The sequence below is a fragment of the Hyla sarda genome, chromosome 5 (assembly GCF_029499605.1).
Source record: "Hyla sarda isolate aHylSar1 chromosome 5, aHylSar1.hap1, whole genome shotgun sequence".
NCBI classification, from domain to species: domain Eukaryota; kingdom Metazoa; phylum Chordata; class Amphibia; order Anura; family Hylidae; genus Hyla; species Hyla sarda.
The window spans coordinates 224,083,546-224,107,150 of record NC_079193.1 but is presented as its reverse complement, the minus strand read 5'-3'; the positions used below and the strand labels follow the sequence as shown (position 1 = coordinate 224,107,150).

The window sequence follows — 23,605 nt, the reverse complement described above, 5'->3', positions numbered from 1 at the left end:
GAGGACGGGATAGGAGGACGAGAAAGGAGGACGGGATAGGAGCTCGAGATTGGAGGACAGGATAGGAGGACGGGATTGGAGGTCGAGAAAGGAGGACGGGATTGGAGGTCGGGATAGGAGCTCGAGATTGGAGGACAGGATAGGAGGTGGGGATAGGAGGATGGGATAGGAGGTCGGGATAGGAGGTACGGGTCGGGATATGAGGACGGGATAGGAGGTCAGGTAGGAGGTCGGGATAGGAGGACGGGATATGAGGACAGGATAGGAGGTCGAGATATGAGGACGGGAAAGGAGGACGGGATAGGAGGTCGGGATAGGAGCTCGAGAAAGGAGGATGCGATTGGAAGTCGGGATAGGAGCTCGAGATTGGAGGACGAGATTGGAGGACAGGATAGGAGGTGGGGATAGGAGGACGGGCTAGGAGGTCGAGATGGGAGGACGGGCTAGGAGGTCAGGTAGGACGACGGGATATGAGGACGGGATAGGAGGTCTGGATATGAGGTCGGGATAGGAGGACGGGATAGGAGGACGGGATAGGAGGACGGGACAGGAGGACGGGACAGGAGGACGGGACAGGAGGACGGGACAGGAGGACGGGACAGGAGGACGGGACAGGAGGACGGGACAGGAGGACGGGACAGGAGGACGGGACAGGACAACAATATGTGAGGACGGGATATGAAGTCAAAAGATTCCTCCTTTGTTTATTTTCCTCCCCAGCAAGGATTAGGAAGGAAAACCGGGCAACGCCGGGTACTCGGCTCGTATTATTCATAAACTTAAGCAGGATGTCTCCAAGATCACTCCTGGTATAGATCCTTCACAACAGGCCTGAGTTTGTCAGCGGGATCCATGGCCTGAGCAAACTTAAATGTGCAAATGAGTGTGGACCCAGCATGTTACCCAACCGGTGTTTCTTTCACCAGAATCTACGCACCCTATGGGCTTTCACTTCTTATCCCACTACTCAATGCCTAAGCTGGCCTTAGCTGCCAGAAGGTACAAGATCGCTTTCTGAGAGAAAAAGGGTTGTTTTTGTATATTTGCCGCTTATGTTTTGTGTCTCTATTGATAAAAACTGATGTAGTGATTCTGATTGAGAATAAGTAACAGTTCAAAGAACTCCAAACCTGCCTTTAAAAGAAAAGTAAATTAATATCCAAACCCATAAAAGGTGATATGAAACACACTCATCCTCTCATTGTAAAGTTTATTAGCTTTAGAAATAATTTCCCAGCTGTATTAGTAATAAAATAAATCAAACATTCTCATCGGCTCCCAAAAAAGTGTCTTTGCTTGTTGTCATTTTAACAGTTAAATGACACAGTGGATAAAAGGTAACACACCAGAAACAGAATGGCATATACTCCAGACCAGAGTAACAGTAATGTAATAAATTCAACACTATGGCCCAGATATATCAACCTACCTGAAACCAAAACTGTCTGGTTTTGTCCATAATAACCAATCACAGCTGATTGGTTGCTATGGGCAAAACCAAATCATATTGGTTTTAAGTAGATTGATAAATATAGGCCAATATCTGTAACATTAAATGTATACCGGGTAGTTACAGAGAACAAGGTAACATGTAAAAAGTGTCAATGGACAATCTTTTTAATATAAACAAAGGTCCAACATTTAGGACATTTGATCAGTCATACACACAAAAGCTGCCCACTTGATCACCCATCATTAACATTTTAGGACTATTTTGTATGCTCAATCATGAGACATGTTTTTCGTGCAATACAATGTCCATAATACTGTACTATGCCCTGGAAACATGAACAGGACCAGCCAAATGGGCAAATTAATCTGGATGATTCTGCCACTTTGCAGTCTTCGTGTTCACACACCAAATTTACATTGACAACCATTTTGCTCTGCTGTGTAATTCGATTTAAGAGATGAGTTCTGATTCATGGCGAGCAAGTGCAGGAGGCAATGTTGTTCCACAGGGTCCCTGGAAGTGAAACCTAAGCAGACAAAAGACTTATTGATTTAGTTTGAAACCATGGGATTTGGGCAAGGTGTGCAAGTCCATTCACACTAGGCATTTTCCAAGCAGAATTCTGCTTGGAAAATACAGTGCAGCAGACTCTCATTGTTCAAAATGGGATTCTGCTGCACCACTACAGAAGGAAGACAGCACATTTCTGAGTGGTTCTAGTGTTGGCTTGTTTTGCCGGCGCCTCATCCAGACGGAATCTCCAGGCAGAGATTCCGTAGTGTGAATGAGCCCAAAATGGCAAGCACCATTGTAAAGTTCACCATACACATTTGCCAAGTCATTCAAACCACTGATTTCAAGTGACAATTATATAATGTGTAAATATTCATCATGCCCAACTGTTTCCAGGCAAATTATTCCACGACCCGTGGGGTCTTGCAGTGGTTTATTTCCCTGTACCATTGAAATAAACCTACTGCTCAGCTTTATGCTGTCTAAAGTGTATGACAAGCTTAATAGTGGTATTCAAAAAATCAGTGAGAAAAAAAATGCTTCAGAAGCATATAGCATTGCATACCTGTCCCAGTTCTGTAACCAACAAAAATCTATTTGTTTGTACATCTGTAGTTCTCTTCCCTACAATGTCAGAAACACTATCTTCTGGTACAGCAGTTGCTCAGTACTACAATTCCCAGAATGCATAGCTTTACTTTACTTCATCACAGCCCTCCCACCCTGCCTACTCTGCCTGCCCCCTCCCCCACAGCATGCCTGCTAGTTTTCTGTGTGGCTTAAGCTCATAGACTTGCATCGAGGGGGTGGAGCGTGACATCACGAAGGGGGGTCTATGACGTCACAAGCTCCCGGCTCCAGCATTCGGAACAGTTTGTTCCAAACGCTGAGCAGTGGAGTACCCCTTTAATACAGTGCATAGTGAAAGTATTCGGCCCCCTTGAACTTTCGACCTTTTGCCACATTTCAGGCTTCAAACATAAAGATATAAAACTGTAATTTTTTGTGAAGAATCAACAACAAGTGGGACACAATCATGAAGTGGAACGAAATTTATTGGATATTTCAAACTTTTTTAACAAATAAACTGAAAAATTGGGCGTGCAAAATTATTCAGCCCCCTTAAGTTAACACTTTGTAGCGCCACCTTTTGCTGTGATTACAGCTGTAAGTTGCTTGGGGTATGTCTCTATCAGTTTTGCACATGGAGAGACTGAAATTTTTGCCCATTCCTCCTTGCAAAACAGCTGGAGCTCAGTGAGGTTGGATAAAGAGAGTTTGTGAACAGCAGTTTTCAGTTCTTTCCACAGATTCTTGATTGGATTCAGGTCTGGACTTTGACTTGGCCATTCTAACACCTGGATATGTTTATTTGTGAACCATTCCATTCTAGATTTTGCTTTATGTTTTGGATCATTGTCTTGTTGGAAGACAAATCTCCGTCCCAGTCTCAGGTCTTTTGCAGACTCCATCAGGTTTTCTTCCAGAATGGTCCAGTATTTGGCTCCATCCATCTTCTCATCAATTGTACCCATCTTCCCTGTCCCTGCTAAAGAAAAGCAGGCCCAAACCATGATGCTGCCACCACCATGTTTGACAGTGGGGATGGTGTGTTCAGGGTTATGAGCTATGTTGCTTTTATACCAAACATAACGTTTTGTATTGTTGTCAAAAAGTTCGATTTTGGTTTCATCTGACCAGAGCACCTTCTTCCACAGGTTTGGTGTGTCTCCCAGGTGGCTTGTGGCAAACTTTAAACAACACTTTTTATGGATATCTTTAACCCCTTAAGGACGCAGGACGTAAATGTACGTCCTGGTGCGGTGGTACTTAACGCACCAGGACATACATTTACGTCCTGTGCATAACCGCGGGCATCGGAGCGATGCCCGTGTCATGCGCGGCTGATCCCGGCTGCTGATCGCAGCCAGGGACCCGCCGGCAATGGCCGACGCCCACCTTCTTTTTAATTTCCCCACAAAAAGTGTTTTTTTGTTGCGCCATACATTTTATGATATAATGAGTGATGTCATTACAAAGGACAACTGGTCGCGCAAAAAACAAGCCCTCATACTAGTCTGTGGATGAAAATCTAAAAAAGAGTTATGATTTTTAGAAGGTGAGGAGGAAAAAACGAAAATGTAAAAATTAAATTGTCTGGGTCCTTAAGGCCAAAATGGGCTGAGTCCTTAAGGGGTTAAGAAATGGCTTTCTTCTTGCCACTCTTCCATAAAGGCCAGATTTGTGCAGTATACGACTGATTGTTGTCCTATGGACAGAGTCTTCCACATAGTAACATAGTTCATAAGGTTGAAAAAAGACCAGAGTCCATCAAGTTCAACCTATAACCCTAATAAGTCCCTATTGACTTGAGTTGATCCAGAGGAAGGCAAAAAACCTTCATACTAGAGGTAAAAATTCCTTCCCGACTCCAAATATGGCAGTCAGAATAAATCCCTGGATCAACGTTCTGTCCCTATAAATCTAGTATACATAACCAGCAATGTTATTATTCTCCAAAAATGCATCCAGATCCATTTTGAACTCTATTACAGAGTTCACCATGACCACCTCCTCCGGGAGAGAATTCCACAGTCTCACTGCTCTTACAGTAAAGAACCCCTGTCTGTGTTGGTGTAGAAACCTTCTTTCCTCTAGACGTAGAGGATGCCCTCTTGTTAGGCTGGGTTCACACCACGTTTTTCCGCTAAAAACCGTATGGCAAAATCCGTATGCAACCTTATGACTCCAAATTAAAACGCATACGGTTTTTTCCCCGTATACAGTTCCAAAACATATGTAAGGTTCTATCCGTTTGCATCCGTTTTTGCCAACGGTTTTGCTATTTTGTTGGAATTAGTTTTCCAGCAATTTAATAAAGTTACTATTGTTCTATTGAAATTCCAAAGGATGTGGGAGTGGTTTCCTGTGTGGATCACCCTGGCTTGAGGGAAGTGTGAGAGAAGATCTGCGCATGTGTCAACTCCAAAAACGGATTAGAAAAACCGTGTGCAACCGTATTCTGAAATTCTGTGTACGGTTCTCATAGACAACAATGTTAAAAGAACCGCATACGGTTCGCATACGGTTTTCCAACCGGAGGCAAAAACGTGGTCGACAGTGTTTTTGCCTACGGTTGAAAAATCGGCAAAACCGTATCCGAGGCAAAATAGATGCAACCGAACACAACATTTGGCATACCTTTTTTTGCGTTAAACCGTATACGATTACCGTATTTGGAAAACGTGGTGTGAACCCAGCCTTATTGATAGAGTCCTGGGTATAAATAGATCATGGGAGAGATCTCTGTACTGTCCCCTAATATATTTATACATCGTTATTAGGTCTCCTGTAAGTCATCTTTTTTCTAAAACTAAATAACCCTAATTCTGATAATCTTTCTGGGTACTGTAATCCTCCCATTCCCCGTATTACTCTAGTTGCCCGTCTTTGAACCCTCTCCAGCTCCACTATATCTTTCTTGTACACTGGTGCCCAGTACTGTACACAGTATTCTATGTGTGGTCTGACTAGTGATTTGTACAACGGTAGAATTATTTCCTTGTTGTGGGCATCTTTGCCCCTATTGATGCACCCCATGATTTTATTAGCCTTGGCAGCAGCTGCCCGACACTGGTCACTACAGCTAAATTTACTGTTAACTTAGACTCCCAAGTCCTTTTCCACGTCAGTCGTCCCAAGTGTTCTCCCATTTAATACATAATCCTAGCCTGGATTTTTCTTCCCCATGTGCATTACCTTACATTTATCAGTGTTGAACCTCATCTGCCACTTCCAAGCCCAAACCTCCAACCTATCCAGATCCATTTGTAGATCTCTGAGGTTCATCCAGAGTGATCATGGGCCTCTTGGCTGCATCTCTGATCAGTCTTCTTGTATGAGCTGAAAGTTTAGAGGGACGGCCAGATCTTTGTAGATTTGCAGTGGTCTGATACTCCTTCCATTTCAATATTTTCACTTGCACAGTGCTCTTTGGGATGTTTAAAGCTTGGGAAATCTTTTTGTATCCAAATCCCGCTTTAAACTTCTCCACAACAGTATCTCGGACCTGCCTGGTGTGTTCCTTGTTCTTCATGATGCTCTCTGCGCTTTAAACAGACCTCTGAGCCTATCACAGTGCAGGTGCATTTATATGGAGACTTAATTACACACAGGTGGATTCTATTTATCATCATTAGTCACTTAGGTCAACATTGGATGATTCAGAGATCCTCACTGAACTTCTGGAGAGAGTTTGCTGCACTGAAAGGAAAGGGGCTAAATAATTTTGCACGCCCAATTTTTCAGTTTTTTTATTTGTTAACAAAGTTTGAAATATCCAATAAATTTCCTTCCACTTCATGATTGTGTCCCACTTGTTGATTCTTCACAAAAAAATTACAGTTTTATATATTTATGATTGAAGCCTGAAATGTGGCGAAAGGTCGAAAAGTTCAAGGGGGCCGAATACTTTCACTATGCACTAGGGATGTAAGAAAAAAATCGATTCTCGCGATAATCGCGATTTTTCATTTGCCGATACAGAATCGATTCAAAATATTTTTGAATCGATTCTTTTAGGGATGTGAAATTTTTATCTGCGGACGCCCGTATCTTACCTGCCAACGAGCCCGCGGAGCTCCGGTACAGGTGTTGGGTCCCCGGGCTGTATTCTTCTTACTTCCTGTTAGTCCGGCACGTCACATGGAGCTTCAGCCTATCACCAGCCGCAGCGATGTCCCGCCTCCGCTGGTGATAGGCTGAAGCTCCATGTGACGTGCCGGACTAACAGGAAGTAAGAAGAATACAGCCCGGGGACCGAACACCTGTACCGGAGTGTACCGGAGCTCCGGGGGCTCGTTGGCAGGTAAGATAAAGTGCGTTTTATTTTATTTTGCAGCCCGGACGGGATAACATGAGAAAAGTGTGCGCCGGAGTACTAGATCGCCGCTGTCAAAGCTGACAGCGGCGTCTATTGGGATCTATGAATGCTCCCAGGTGGGCGATATATCGCGATATCTCGCGATGTATCGTCACCTAGACGGTATCGCGATATATCGGGATATATCGAATCGCCACACTGGTATCGCGATTCGAATCGAATCGCCAAATTCTTGGCGATTCACACCCCTACTATGCACTGTACTTACAGTACTTATCAGCTGCTATTTGCTCCACAGGAATTCTTTTCTTTTTGGATTTCCTTTCCGTCTGACCACAGTGCTCTCTGCCGACACCTCTGTCCATTTTAGGAACTGTCCAGAGTAGGAGAAAATGCCCATAGCAAACCTATCCTGCTCTGGACAGTTCGCGACATGGACATCAGCAGAGAGCACTGTGGTCAGGAAATCCAAAAAGGAAAACTTCCTGTGGAGCAAATAGCAGCTGATAAATCCTGGAAGGATTAAGATTTTTAAGTAGAAGGAATTTACAAATCTGTTTAACTTTCTAGCACAGGTTGATAAAAAAAAATGTTTTCCAGCGGAGTACCCCTTTAAATACCTGTTTATATAATTGTTTTGATTTATATTTAGGGCATACACCAGGAAAGCTCCCAACATACACACAGGGTTATATTATTCTAAGGAAGGCCAAAAAGTGTGTTTGGCCTCCATTGGGTTGGTATATGTCAGTATACCGCTAAAACAATGAGCACTCTTATTTCCTCCAGGGAATAATAGACAGCTATAGGAACAAAGAAGTTTATTATTTTAAAACGTGCAATGTGTTTCAAGGAAGTTCTGTCCTTTTAGGTACGATGTTACCAATACATATGACAGTAAATCTATCCTTCACAAAGTGCTGTCACAGAAATCAGAATTTATAAGAAATATAAAATGAAAAAACAATAAATAAGTATATACACACACGCACACCACATTTTAGTACAAATTAAAAATGTAAATGTATATAAAAAAAAAAAATGTATATGCTGTACATCTTGGCAGAAAAATAGTTTTTCTAATTTCTCTAATATACTTCTTTATAAAAAAAATTATTTTTTTTTCTTAAAGAAAACTGTCTTTGAAAATTGCGTCACTTGGGGTCCCCATACCTCCTGGAACACTGACGAGTCACGCAGCATCATCAGCTTGTCCACGAATCAAGGACAAGAGATGGCTGATGGACAAAGCTGCGGATGGGACTAGAATTCTGCTGTGCTCACTCCTGGCCTGTCACTTTACCTGGGGTAGCATGCAGCTCCCAGGAGCGAGCATGCATGAATTTACAGCATCAGTGCTAGGAGCCTCTGAGGATCGCAGCACAAGGAGCTTCACTTCATTTCAAGGAACACCATTATATTTTTCTGTAAATATTTCTACTTTGCTACTGCTTTGTTTGTTTGTTTGTTTTTTTTCTTCTCTGTGGTGGCAAAGTTTGGCACAGTGGGAAAACAGCTGATCGGATGTGGGATATTATGGAGCTATGTACTTTACAAGATATGTGACTTTGACTTCTGTAATATGCTGACAGCCAGGGGCATCACTAGATTAAAACAGCCGGGGCCTGGTCCGGCTGCTGAGTGAGTCCATTTATCAGTGTTTCCCAAGAAGGGTGCCTCCAGCTGCTGCAAAACTACAACTCTTAGCATTCTCAGATAGCCAAAGGCTGTCTGGCATGCTGGGAGTTGTAGTATTGAAACATCTGCTTGGGAAAAACTGCCATACACTCAGCAATCTTGGCCTGTCATGGAAGGTTTTCCCGACCTGTGACATACATGTACGTCATGCAGATAATGGCCGCCACTGAACGTGTAGTGCTGCACCTGGTAAGATGGTGGCTGATAGCTGGAGCCGACAGGGGAAAAAGAAAGAGCCACAGGAGTTGTGTATGCCAGAGAAGGGGGGGTGGAAATTGCTGCCTGCTATGGACAAACTGTTGCCTACTAGTGTTGGGCACGAATATTCGCATTTAGATTTTCTATCGCAAATATTGCGAATATATTCGCTATATTCGAAAATGCGCATATTCACATATGTGAATATTTGCATATGCGCATTTTCACATATGTGAATATTCGCATATTCTTTCTTTTCATTTGTGGGCCAATTAAAATGATGCAAATACTCTTGTCAGAGGTTATCAACAACATCCCTAGCAACCAATAGTAAAGTTGCCCACCCCCTCACTGTTTTCTTCCTCGTATACACGATTATGCGAATATTCACATATGCGAATATGCAAAATTTGCGAATATAGGACGAATATTCGTCTATATATTTGCAAAATATCGCGAATTCGAATATGGGCAATGCCGCTTATCACTATTGCCTACAAGCCTACAATGGGGGAACTGCTACCTCCTATAGGGGAACTGCTTCCTGCTATTGTGCTGCCTGCTATCGTGGAACTGTTGCAAACTATGAGGGAATGGTTGCCTACTACGGAGAGGACCTCTGCTGCCTACAAAATTTGTGGGACTTCTGCTGGATACCTAATATGGGGGACATCTCCTAGGTACCTAATGTGCGGGACTTCTGCTGCCTACTTAATGTGGGGAGCTACCTACTACCTACAAGCTATTATGGAGACTAACTACCAAGCTAAAAGGAGGGCTACCTACTACCTGCATAGCTTATATGAGGGTTTCATTTATGGGACAACTATCTGGAGGATTTACTTTTATATTCATTAGGTTTAATTTTATTGTTTAAATATATATATATATATATATATATATATATATATATATATATATATAGCATGCAAGCAGAGGTGGGGGTTACAGAGCAGCCTGCAGCGATTGGATGAAAAGACCAAGCACAACAGACTCAGAGAGGAAGTGAATGAATGTTGAGTGAGGACATGCCCCATGCCAAAGCACAGAATGACAAACAAACAAAGTGAGTAACAGATAGAACAGATAGAAACAACAAATAAGAAAAATACGTACATGATCAGCATTGGGTACTAAGTAACATACATATAAAGATTAACCACTAGTTCTTTCAATTACTTTGTGGCCACAATGTGTTTAATTTATAAATTCAATAGGACTCCCTATTGATTAATTTTATGAACCAAATCAGAGACACTTTTGATAACTTGCAATTTAATACAAACTTTATTATTTGTGTGTTCTGAAGCAATGTGTCTCGAGACCTGAGACTAATGCTGTATCGGTATTTGTTTATTTGGGACCATTTCATCTGCATAGTTTGGCCCATGTATTGTCCTCAGTACTGTGAAGAGCTCAGCAGAACATCTAGAAGCAAATGTCTCTTCTGTGGAATTTGACTGAAACACACCTTGGGATCAAAAACATTCCCTGCTGATAAGATCCACTTACAACAGAGACACCTAGAGGCCCTGCATCTAAACATACAGCGCCTGCATCACATGCCTGTTTCTTCAGTGGGTGCGTCCTTTTTCCCCCTCTAGGCAACCTGTAGACAGTGCAGAAAATTAAAGAGACTGACAACTGATAACCAGAACCGTGGACTGCTGCAACCTGCTAGGGACTAAGAAATTCCTCAAGGTTCTCACACTCTAAAAGGAAACTTTAGGTGTAGATGGTAATTACCTTACAGGTCCATTCTTAAAAGGAGAAGTCCAGTATTGAAAAACGTATCCCTTATCCTAAGGATAGGGTTAAGTTTCAGAGATTGCAGGGAGTCCGACTGCTGAGACCCCCAGCGATCTCCCGTACGGGGCCCCAGCAGTCCGCAGGAAGGGGGAGTGTTGACCACCGAACAAAGCAGCAGCTGACACACCCCCTCAATACAACTCTATGGGAGAGCCAGAGTGCTGCCTTCGGCAATCTCTGTCTCCTCCATAGCGCTGTATTGAGGGGGCGTGTCAGCTGCTTCTCCATGCGGTGGTCCACACGCCCCCTTACTGCGGACTGCCAGGGCCCTGTACGGGAGATTGTGGGGGGTCCCAGCAGTCAGAACCCCCCGTGATCTGAAACTTATCCCCTATCCTTAGGGGATAAGTTTTTCAATACTGGACTACTCCTTTAAAATAGGCCAATGTTAACATAGAATGGGTTTAATAATTGTGTGAATAATTGTAATTGGTAATACAATTATATTTGTGGTTTTCTTTCTGATTTGCTTCAGGGTTTTGTCACTTGTTTTTTTATTTACCAATTCTGTTTGTTCAAGTGATCAAGTATTTTTAAAAGTTGTTTTCAATATACTTCGTGAGATCCATTTTGAATAATGACAGCTGGAAAATTCAAGAAAGCTATTAACATTCACTGTCTTAAAGTGGGTTTTAGTCACCCTTATTGTCTTAAATAATCTCTACATCCAGAAATACTATGGCAGAGAAGGAAAAGTTGGGTGTGAAAAACTTATCCTCAGTCGTTTTTGTTAAACTGGTTTACAGATGCTATTGTCTCTGATTCTGTCCCCGACCAAATAAAGTACAAGTTTTCTATGAAACATTCAAAATATAAAATATAATTTAGGGACTATTGGGATTGCGTGATGTATTGTGATTCGAAGAGCCCCATATATAAATTTGCATAACACATTGGGGGAGATTTATCAAAACCTGTGAAATGCAAAAAGTGGAGCAGTTGTCCATGGCAACCAATTAGATTACTTTTTTCATTTTCCAGTGGCATTTAAAAAAAAAAAAAAAAACAATCTGATTTGGTTGCTATAGGCAACTGGCCAACTTTTCCTATGCACAGGTTTTGATAAATTTCCCCCATTGTGTCTACGGATATACTTAATACTCTCTAAAATGAAAAAGTCTCTGGTTACAACATAAAACTGATCACTTTCAAGAATATTAGCTAAAGCTGCTAAACCCAATGCTTCTAGTATTTTTGAGTAAAGGGAGATTTAAGTCCAAAGATTTGAGTTCATAAATCAACTGGGGAGAATCCTTAAAGGGGTACTCCGCCCCCAGACATCTTATCCCCTATCCAAAGGATAGGGGATAAGATGTTAGATCGCCGTGGTCCCGCTGCTGGGGACCCTGGGAATCGCCGCTGCGGCACCCCGCCATCATTACTGCACAGAGCGAGTTTGCTCTGTGCGTAATGACGGGCGATACAGGGGCCGGAGCAGCGTGATGTCATGGCTCCGCCCCTCATGACATGACGGCCCGTCCCCTTAATGTAATTCTATGGCAGGGGGCGTGACGTCACGAGGGACGGAGCCGTGATGTAACGATGCTCCGGCCCCTGTATTGCCCGTCATTACATGCAGACTGAACTCGCTCTGTGCAGTAATGATGGCGGGGTGCTGCAGCAGCGATCCCCGGGGTCCCCAGCAGCGGGACCTCGGCGATCTGACATCTTATCCCCTATCCTTTGGATAGGGGATAAGATGTCTAGGGGCGGAGTACCCCTTTAAGACAGGCAGGAAGAGAACAAACATATGACTGAAAAAATAAATATAGTGAGATAAATGTGAATAAAGTCCACCCCCGGCATGATAGGCCTCCCAGGGGGTTTTCTTGACATTTGTGAACCTTGATTAAGTAGTAGAAAGTTGGTAACTGATACTTTCTCACTTTTAAAAATTCTTGCTCTTATTTTTTTTATTTAAAAAGTTTTTATCAATAGTTCTACCTATCAGGCTGTCATAATAATTTAGGTGATCAGTTAAGAGGGTTAGCAGGCAGAACTTTGTAATATTTTATATTGGATAAAATTTGAGAAGCCTCTTTTACATAATCTGATTTATTCAATACTAAAGTAACACCCTCCTTGACAGCAGGTCTTATTATAATATTAGGATTCTCTCAAAGGCTTTTTAATCCATTCCGTTCATCCATTGATTTGGAAAAGTAATAATTTTTCTTAATTCATTGCATACTAATGCATTTAAATGTGAATTCTCCAGCTGTTATTATTCAAAATGGATGTTTAATATCCCACGTGGGCAACATCAGTGATGTCGCAAAAACTGCACCAATGATAAAGAGTTTTTGATCCAAGATTCTGTTTCACAGGAAAATGCATAAAACAGAGAAACTCTGGAGAAAACCAGAAAGGAAACCACTAATACAATTATACTACCAATTACAATTGTTCACATAGGAAAATAAACACAATCAATGCAAACATTGGCTTATTTACAGAATGGATCTGGTCTTGCGTAAAGTATTACCTTCTACAACCTAAATTTACCTTTTGGCATGCGAGAAATTTGAGGAGTTTTTTTCAGCTCCTAGCAGGCTGCAGCAGCCCAGGGTTCTGGTTACCTCTGGCAATTGCGTTATCAGTATTTTCAATTCTCCTCGCTGTCCACAGGTTGCTGGGGGCAACCAAACACACAGATCACGCACGATCATGTGATACAGGCACTGGTGCGGGGCCTCCAGGTCTCTCAGTTGTAAGTGAATTTTATCGGCAGGCAATGCTGTTGATCCCAAGATGTATCTGTCAACTTCCACCAGAGAGAACTTTGTGTCCAGATGCTGTGCTGAGCTCTTTACAGCACATAGTATATCTATCCTGTGAAGTCACTTCGTGAAGGGGATATGTACTGTGGCATGTATTAGTAACATCCTACCTGAGGAATAGGACAGAACATCCTTGAAACACATTGTAACATTTTAATATAATAAATTTGTTTGTTTATATACCTGTTTGATCATGCCAGTGCCCATTATCCCCTGGAGGAGATAAAAGTGCTCAGTCAATTTATATACGGGTATATACATCGGTAAGTGATCTCAACCATCACTCGCTACCTGATTGTTGGAGGTTTCACACAGTGGCGTGCACCTTTTGTCCATATAGATTATTATGTCATCCATTTAAAGGGCTACTCCACTGGCCAGTGTTGGAATGTTTAGTTCTGAACGCTGTGTGCGCGCAGCGGGGGTCAGCCACGTCCCCTTGTGCTGTCAGGCCACGCCCCCTCAATGCAAGTCAATCGGAGGGGGCGCGACGTCCGCCAAGTCTCTCCCATAGTCTTGCATTGAGGGTGTGTGGCCTGAAGGCATGATGAGGGCGTGGCCGACCCCTGCAGTGTGCACACAGTGTTTGAAACTAAATGTTCCGAATGCTTGCCAGTGGAGTAGTCCTTTAATAGATACATTATTCAATGTATGGCACCCTATACAGCCTCCCTTTTAACATACATGTTGGGAGCTTTTCCCAACAAGTGTATACATCAAATAGAAAAATATAGACAGTTTCTGGAATGAGCATTACATTTAAATGTATCTCAATATAAAAACTAAAATGACCCTATGCTTTAACCCCTTAAGGGCTCAACCTCTTTCAATTTTCCACCTAAAAAAATCCATATTATGGCTTATTTTTTGCGCCACCAATTCTACTTTGCAGTGACATTAGCCATTTTAACCAAAAATCCACGTGAAATGGCAAAAAAAAAATCATTGTGCGACAAAATTGAAGGAAAAAAACGCCATTTTGTAATTTTTGGGGGCTCCCGTTTCTACGCAGTGCATTTTTCGGTAAAAATTACACCTTCTTATTCTGTAGATCCATACGGTTAAAATGATACCCTACTTATACAGGTTTGATTTTGTCCTACTTCTGTAAAAAATCCTAACTACATGCAGGAAAATTTATATGTTTAAAAATGTCTATAACTTTATTTTACTGCATATGGGGATGTATGAGGCTCATTTTTTGCGCCGTGACCTTTATTAGTACCATTTTTGTTTTGATCGGACTGATCGCTTTTTATTAATTTTTTTATGGTATAAAAAAATACGCTATTTTGGACTTTGGAATTTTTTTCGTGTACGCCATTGACCGTGCGGTTTAATTTTTATAGTTTGAATATTTACGCACGCGGAGATACCACATATGTTTATATTTATTTTTATTTACATTATTTTTTTATTTTTTTTTATGGGAAAATGGGGGCGATTCTGACTTTTATTAAGGAAGGGGTTAAATCACATTTATTAACACTTTTTTTTCTTACAATGTTATAGCCCATGATTTCCTACACTGATCACTGGCATGCATTAACATGGCATTGATCAGTGTTATCGCCGCTCAACTGCTCCTGCCTGGATCTCAGGCACGGAGCAGTCATTTGGCGATCGGACATGCAGGAGGCAGGTAGGGATCCTCCTGGTGTCCTGAAAGCTGTTCTGGACACAGCGGTGAAATTTCACTCGGCAGTCCCGAGCAGTATGACTGAGCTGCCGGGATGCTTTCGGTTTCACTTCAAACGCGGCGGTCAACTTTGATCGCCGCGTCTGAAGGGTTAATACCGGGCATCACTGCGATCGGTGATGTCCGGTATTAGCCGCAGTTCCCGACCATCGATGGCCACCGGGACGTCCAGATATGACGCTGGGTCACACGTTATATCGCGGGAGCCCTCGCAGGATGTAAATATACGTCCTGTGTTGTTAAGAAGTTAAACTTTAATGTTGTGACGGCTAAAGGCATCACAGATAATCTAAGGAATTTAAACACAAATTTTACTCACGTAAAACCCATAGTTGCTGGGGTGCTTTCCATGTTGAACTCTGCTACAGGTACCCCTCTTGCAGCCACTTGTGGTGCAAACATGGCAGCAGGATAAACAACAGAAGAAGTTCCAACCTGCACAGGAAAATATATGATGGGCAATCAGTATATACAGCAACCAATGCATTTATTAATTATCATATGCTGCATTTGGTATATGCAGTCATCTGGAAGAGCAGATCGTACTAAATGATAAATCTAATGTCCTCTGATGCTAAATTATAATACTGTGCTATATGCTTTTCTTATCTCTGAGCGCCACTCTGTACCGTTTTCATGCAGGGACTCACACTTGTGCCACAGTGCATGTTTTTTTATTTCACTATAAAAAAAAAAAGACAATGAGGGAGATTTATCAAAACCTCTTTTCCTCTGGACAGGTTTTGATAAATCTCCCCCAATATGTCATAAGTCATGGCTATGCTGCAGTGGGTGGGTGGATAGTAAGTAGGAAGGGAACTGAAGTAATCCTATCCACCCACCCACGCCTCCTGGAGACCATGTGACTTATGACATATTGTCTCTGGCCACATGGAACGCTGGGAAAGGTCAGAGACAACAGTAAAATAAAATACTTGCTCTATAGCACTTCTGGGAGTGGGTCCTGTGCCTAAAAATCGGACAAAACAGACCACAAATGGTAACAGAAGCATATTACACAGTATTATAACTTGGCATCATGGGCTCAAAGGCTGAAGAAAAAAAAAATCCTGGCATACCCCTTTATCAGTACGACTGTCAATGAAGAAAAAGTCCTCTACTTCATTTTTGTACATTGATACTAATGCTTTTATTATAGAACTCCGTTTATCCGGTCTATTATTTAGCTTCCGCAATACTCACCACCAAGCATAAGTCACAGGTTTCCAACTCTTTTTCCACATCTCCTAGAAGATTGGAGTCCAACGTCTCCCCAAACCATACCACATTAGGTCGTAGGAGGCCATTGCAACCCTTTTCTTCACATCTGAACACAAATAGAAATGTATTTAATGAATGTATGTTTACAAACAGTATGAACCAAAAAACAAACAAAACTGTTTTTTTCACCCAAGCACTGGTGTTACCCAAACATTGTGTCTCATGTGGCATCTTATACCTTTATTCTAATCTAATATGTAACCCTTTCAGTCCCTGCTTACTGGCCACCTTTCCTTAATGCTGACTTCAATGCAATAAAATCATTAGCATTAAAGGGTTCTTGCTACAGAATGTCATACATTTCTATGGCGGTGGTTTGACTGGTATTTTGAAGAAACACAGCAAGAAAATTCCTTACTATCCTGTAAGCCCCACATATGAATATATTCAGTTGCAGTTTTGCCACTTCTCTATTGGCACCATATCATCTAAAAAGGAAAAAAAAATTCTCCAGTTTGCATTATTTTTTTGTTTTTTTTTGCTTCAAAACGAAAAACATCCTGAGTGTGCTCAATAGCATATGCCAAGCCCCCATTACACCATGCACCTTATTAAGGCGACAGGTAAAACTTCTTTCATCTATCAGGCTTTTACTGGATTATTTTATATAACGTGTATTTTACATAGTTATTGCTTTACCAGAACTGTGTGCGTCTACACTTCAGCCCGTGCTCAAATGTATAACTCTGCATGTACTTATTCTTGGTGAGGAAAAAGGGCAATTTCATGTCTAAAAGAAACATATGACCAAAAACCACAGAAACATGACCTCACTGAAGTCCTCACCGTGGTAGATCCTCTACTGGAATAGCAGCATCTTGTACATCAGCATTAGGTGCCCTAAGTGCAAATAAACATAATCAATAAATGTCATTAACACTGGCCAACCATTCAATTATTCAGCTACTCAGTCAATGCTCTTACACTAAAGATCATATGTAACCAGCCCCAGTGAAAAGGCAACACTATGACACAATAATAAAAATGTAAAACAAATAGAAAAACTAAAATTTTTAAAGTTACCCTAACTAACAAATGTAGATATAGCCAATACAAAATACATATGCAAAGTTACCCCTTTCCTTCAAGGGCAGGGCACACAGGGCTCTTGTAGTTTTCGCTTACACTTCCGCAAGTGGTACATCGAGTCTTAAACAAGCTACCTGTGGGAATTCAAATCCATCCTTATGAAATGCGCTTTTCAATGGACAAGGAGGTGACATGCTTTCAATGTAATACAGTACTGAAATTTGACTTGGGCTATACAGCAGTTTTATAGTCCTAACTTGACCCTCTTTTCTCCATTTTCAGACAGGATATGAGCACAGAGGAATGCTAGTCTTTCCCTCACTTACTGTACTTTATCCCTGCCTGTGCTACATCTGGGACAAAGATGATGCTGCAGCCAGACAGGATTGTGTTCTGAATAATACAGGAACCCCTAGTGGTGTTTTTTATAAGCCAAGATTTGTATAAAAAGGATGATTTTTTTAATGAAGCATATTAGAAAGGTTAAAGTGTACCTGTCGCCAACAAAAACTTTTGATATAATGTAGATAATACCATTATATGTATATTTGTAATATACATTGGTTAAAAATGTGTATATTTTTGGTGAAAAAATGATGTCCCTGCAGCTATTGCCTGTGTGTCTCTGAGGAGTCCAAAAACAGGAAGTGGGGGGAGGACAAGCAGGGCTCTGTACAGGCTCCTGGCTTGTCAATCATTCTGCTGTGTGAGGCGGGGGCATGTTATAGAGCTTCACGGCACAGAGCCCTGCTTGTCCACCCTCACTACCTGTTTTTGGACTCCTCAGAGACACACAAACAATAGCTGTAGAGACAAAAATGTACAATTTTTTTAACCAATGTATATTACAAAAATACATATAATGGTTTATCTACATTATATAAACAATTTTTGTTGACATCAGGTACACTTTAATATTTTGCCAAGATGTACAACACATAGAAAGATTTAAATTTTGACAGTGTCCATTCAAAGCCTGGCTGTATGATTTGGGATGACCATCCTCCATACATTACACGGGAAATGTGACTAGCCACAATGTATTTTCTTGCCCATAGCCGGCTGACAATATGCCGGTCTGCACACCACCACTTTTTTTTTATAATTAAGTGATCTGCCACTTAAGCCTGGCATGTCACTATTGGAATTGTCACAGGAATTATCCCATGAACAATCCAGCAAGTCCCATGTATATTAGAAAGTAATGGTTCAGTAATAATGACTTTGTTATTTCAGGGCAGACAATACTAGCCGTCTTCATACCATGAATTTCATACAGATTGCGTGTCCCTGCCTTGCGATGCAGCTCATCAATATTCTGTGTTATCACCACCACTCGTCTCCCCTGTTTGCTAAGCCGGGATTCACATTCTGCGATGGCCAGATGTGCTGGGTTGGGGCTTTTCGTCAGCATCACTTCTCTACGGTAGTGATAAAATTCCCATACACGGGATGGATTCCTTGCAAAAGCTTCAGGAGTTGCTAAGTGCTAAATTACGAACAAACAAAGTGGTCTTAGTACAATATAAAGAAAAAGTTGTTAACAATTGTCATATTAATAGAACATCCCGTGTACATGTTTATGCTTACACAAACAATTTCCCACAAATATATGACAAAGGAAAGCATGGCAATTCAATGACAAAACGTTTAGTCAGCAACTAATAATATTTAGGGACAATGAGTGACATACAGGTCCATGGATTTTTTTTTTTTTTGATTGGGGAGATTTTAGGAGTAAATTAGGGTTTCATGAAGGGACCCACATATGGTCAGACTAAAGGTTACTTAAAACACCCTCTAGCTGATGATAAACCTCTTGTGCTCTAAAGGGGTATTTCCAACTAAGTGTAACTACAATATTTTTGCGGCAGCAGGATACACTTTTAAAACTCCCAGCAACTCTGTAGCCCACTGCCAAAGCGAGCAATCTACAGATTTACAAGAAGTCCCATGCAAATAATAGTGTATTAAAGCAAAACTGTCACTAAACTCCCCCCCTCCCCCGCACTAACCAGAGATACTGGCTGCGGGGGACACTGAACAATATGCTGTCTACCATGCCCAGATCCGCCCCACCGTTCGCCCGTTATCTTTTTTATTCTTGATATGCAAATGATCTTCTAACTGGCACGGGCAGGGTTACATGCCTCCATCTGGCACTGTGACGTCAGCGCCGCTCATCCGCAGCGCCGCCGGCTTATAAATATTCATTCCACCTCTCCCCTCTACTACTACTCTGGTTAGTGTGTGTGTATGTGTGTGTGGGGGGGGGTTAGTGACAGTTTTCCTTTAATACTTTCAAGTGTTACTGTCATTAAGATAAACATGTCTGTACAACATGTCAAAAGTTAAGATCAGACAGGGTCTTAGTGCTGAGAAACCCTCCAGCTGCTGGGTATAGCCAGGTGAGTACAGCAGATAGGTTGCTTAGACCAGTGTACCAGTGTTTCCCAAGCAGGGTGCCTCCAGCTGTTGCAAAACTACAACTCCCAGCATGCTGGGAGTTGTAGCTTTGCAACAGCTGGAGGAACCTTGCTTGGGAAACACTTGCTTAAACTATAATGGAGTCCAACATCTGAACAGTGCACCAAGCCGGGGAGTCAATCATGCAGCCATGTGCCTTTCCTGGCTATAAATAGCAATCAGAGGGGGTCTCAGAATTGTGTGAAAAAGAACATTTTAATGCCAGTAATGCTTTAAACATGAATATCTACCAGGAGAAGGGGGGGTATGGCAGTAACTACACTTATCACCAGGTATAGCGGTGATAAGTGCAGTCATCACTTTAGTGGTGTTCACAAAGTAGTCAAAAATACATAAGACTTGCCTTGTAAAATCTGCAGCTGCGGACCTGCAAATGCGGATTTTACAGCTTCAAATCTGCAGCAGATCCTCTGTGCAGTCCTTCCTTTATTTTTCTCATTCCGTTTAAATATTTTTCTGGTTTTGGTCTAAAATGAAATTCTGCCAGTTTCCCAAAAAACTACAGTGTGATACCAATTAACCAATTGAGCTGATTAAAAACTCTTACCTGTGCTTGCCATTTCCTCCAGAACCCTCCACTGCCCCTGAAGGTGGGCACTCCACTCTCTGCGCTGACACCAGCTCCCGTAATCACAGCTATATGTTTTGCCTTAGCAAAAGCTTCTCGAAATTCTGCCAAATCTGATGCACAGGGAAAATGATGAGGGCAGTTCCTATGTCTTTACACTTTAAAGCCATTACACAATTAATAATACTCTGCTTTACGTAGTCATTTTAAATACAAACAATACTCAAGTGGCTCAAGACAGTTTCATCTTCAGGCTATATTCAAGGGTAATTTTTTGGGTGGCATTATTTTCAGCCTTAAAAGAAAAAAAAACAAAAACAAAAAAACCTTCTGTGACACAATGATCGAAAAAGGCGCATTCAGGTAGGTCTTCCTTATGTGGAAGGCAGGCATCACTGACCTGACCATTTGGCCCACAAAAAAAAATAAATAAATTGGGAGAGGCCCATGTTCAGCATTCTCCTTTCTTGCAAAGATAAAATACTGCCTTTTTGAGATCAGACACTTATAGGGGAGATTTATCACAACCCGTCCAGAGGAAATGTTGCTGAGTTGCCCATAGCAACCAATCAGATCCCTTCTTTTATTTTTGACAAGGCCTCTGAAAAATGAAATAAGTCATCTGATTGGTTGCTATGGGCAACTTAGCAACTATTCCTCTTGACAGGTTTTGATAAATCTCCCCCTTATAAGGCTATATCATCACAGCGTGGCCAGGAACAAGGAACAGTGACTTGATTGTAGACAGGGTATGTGTAGACAGGGTATGTGTAGACAGGGTATGTGTAGACAGGGTATGTGTAGACAGGGTATGTGTAGACAGGGTATGTGTAGACAGGGTATGTGTAGACAGGGTATGTGTAGACAGGGTATGTGTAGACAGGGTATGTGTGCCTCGCAGTAGCAAACCAACTTGTCTCCTCAAGAGCTGAGTGAGCTGCGGGACATTGGGAAAAGCCAGGCTTTAACTGTTTTGGACAAGTTTAGGTTCACCTCTTCCCATGGGATAGAAAGGTTGTATTAGGGACTTTCTTAGCATGTGACCAAAGCATCAGTGTATGCATTAAAGGGGTATTTCAGGCAAAAACTTTTTTTTATATATCAACTGGTTCCGGAAAGTTAAACAGATTTGTAAATTACTTCTATTAAAAAATCTTAATCCTTCCAATAGTTATTAGCTTCTGAAGTTTTCTGTCTAACTGCTCAATGATGATGTCACGTCCCGGGAGCTGTGCATGCTGGGAGAATATCCCCATAGGAACTGCACAGCTCCCGGGACGTGAGTCATCAGAGAGCAGTTAGACAGAAAACAACAACTCAACTTCAGAAGCTAATAACTATTGGAAGGATTAAGATTTTTTTTTATAGTAGTAATTTACAAATCTGTTTCACTTTCCGGAGCCAGTTGATATATTAAAAAAAGTTTTGGAATACCCTTTTAAGTGCAATGCAAAAAAAATAAAATTCTCATATATATATATATATATATATATATATATATACATATACACACACACACACACTTTTAGACCTTTAAACTCTCAGCTACCCAACAATTTTCTTACGATGGTAATTCTATTCTGGTCCAAAGGGACTCTTAAACATCTTAGGATTGTAGCTGGCACAGCTATACTGGGACACTACATGTGCATTGCTTACTAGGGAGCAAACTGTCACCAAGATGTACTATGGGAAGAAGACAGGTCACCATGTGATGCTCTGGACATATGTGCAATGTTATGTGTACACAGTGAACCAAAAAGATATTGTAAAATAAATGTAATAAAACTGTGGCACCGTCTGTCTATCTTTCACCACCAAACACTTACTAGAGCTCGGACGTGTCATTTCCACATTTAACCCCTTCTGACCTGATCCAAGTTTTAACCCACAGTAAACGTGGGTTACGAGCCTTCGGGTGTGCAACGGAAGAAAAATCATTAGGAGCAACTAGAACAGCTGAAATACAAAGCAACCATATGTATTAGTTACAGTGTTATAAAAAAAATTGTACATTACCAAACATATATACAACAACGCCATTTGGGAGATCCAGTACTCCAAGGCCTAATCTTGCTAAAATCCTGGCTTATTGGTGCAATTTTTTAAAACCGTATAATACTGTAAACATGGCATGTCAAGATCATCATACATCTCTATTTCTATAGGGAAACGGTACTAAGGATAGAGCATTTGGAAGGAGGGATGAAGGTGTAACTAAGCAAGTGGACTCAGCATCTTACCATGAGACAGGCAAAGGACAAGTATGCAGCTGAGCCTTGAAGAATAGGGGAGAAGCGCTGCGGAGGCTGGGATGGGAGTGAAAGGCAGGAGACGTGCGATTCCAGGCATCTCACTCTATAAAGTGCTACGTGTGCACAGAGAATGGCATTCACATTCTGCTGACAATGGGGGATCAGCTCCCTCCACCAAAGCCTGTTTGACACATAACCCTCCTATAGTTTGATTTTTGACATCAGGGGTATAAAAAGTTCAAGACAGAGCCAAGTGCAAGGATTTTGAGTAGAGTAGTACTTTTCCTGCTGTATCCACCTTTTCCAGCCCACTGGAGCACCTGAAAGCTGAACTAATTTATGCAGGAAAAGTCATCAACTGCCGAGCCGAGAAGTTCGTGACGAATCGAATTTACTGTAAGTTCGCTCATGTCTACCATCTATATTTGGCGCAAGTGTCCTTTTTTTTGTGCCTTTTTGTTTATACATTTTTGCTGATTTTGAGTTGTAATCCCCTGATTTTGGCAATGTGCATGATATGAACTGCACCTGTTTGTTGAAAAGGCACAAAAAAGGCGCAAAGCCACTGAAAAGTCTCTAAACCACACCAGCTCAGACTTAACTTAGCTTTTTGGTGTATGTAAAGAGTAAAATTCCAGAAAATGTTTACCTGCACAAAATGTATCAGATGCTCTGTGATCATTTAATACATTTAGTGTTCTTACACTAGTGTTCCCCAACCAGGGTGCCTCCAGCTGTTGCAAAACTACAACTCCCAGCATGCTCGGACAGCCGAAGGCTGTCCGAGCATGCTGGGAGTTGTAGTTTTGCAACAGCTGGAAGCACCCTGACTGGGAAACACTGGTTTAATAGCCAATATATGGACTTAGACACACTGTTTTTAAGTCCATATATTGGCTATTAAACCAGTGTTTCCCAGTCAGGGTGCCTCCAGCTGTTGCAAAACTACAACT

General features: G+C 41.7%; 1 protein-coding gene across 3 annotated transcripts in view; it reads right to left on the bottom strand.

Annotated features, from left to right (window-relative positions):
- Positions 1 to 1,196: 1,196 nt before the first annotated feature.
- SIRT5 (sirtuin 5) overlaps positions 1,197 to 23,605 on the bottom strand; it is a 100,110-nt gene continuing 77,701 nt past the window's right edge. For 2 of the 3 annotated variants that reach the window (XM_056521198.1, XM_056521196.1), the window contains exons 2-9: positions 22,227 to 22,356; positions 20,377 to 20,510; positions 18,606 to 18,831; positions 17,389 to 17,476; positions 17,100 to 17,153; positions 16,236 to 16,359; positions 15,352 to 15,467; positions 1,197 to 1,979 (exon numbers count right to left, since the gene is read on the bottom strand). In XM_056521198.1, coding sequence (XP_056377173.1) covers positions 1,904 to 1,979; positions 15,352 to 15,467; positions 16,236 to 16,359; positions 17,100 to 17,153; positions 17,389 to 17,476; positions 18,606 to 18,831; positions 20,377 to 20,510; positions 22,227 to 22,338 — 930 coding nt within the window. In that variant the 5' untranslated portion in view covers positions 22,339 to 22,356 and the 3' untranslated portion in view covers positions 1,197 to 1,903. Of the gene's footprint in view, positions 1,980 to 15,351; positions 15,468 to 16,235; positions 16,360 to 17,099; positions 17,154 to 17,388; positions 17,477 to 18,605; positions 18,832 to 20,376; positions 20,511 to 22,226; positions 22,357 to 22,640; positions 22,834 to 23,605 lie in introns of those variants that run through there. The other variant, XM_056521197.1, reaches the window with a different exon arrangement.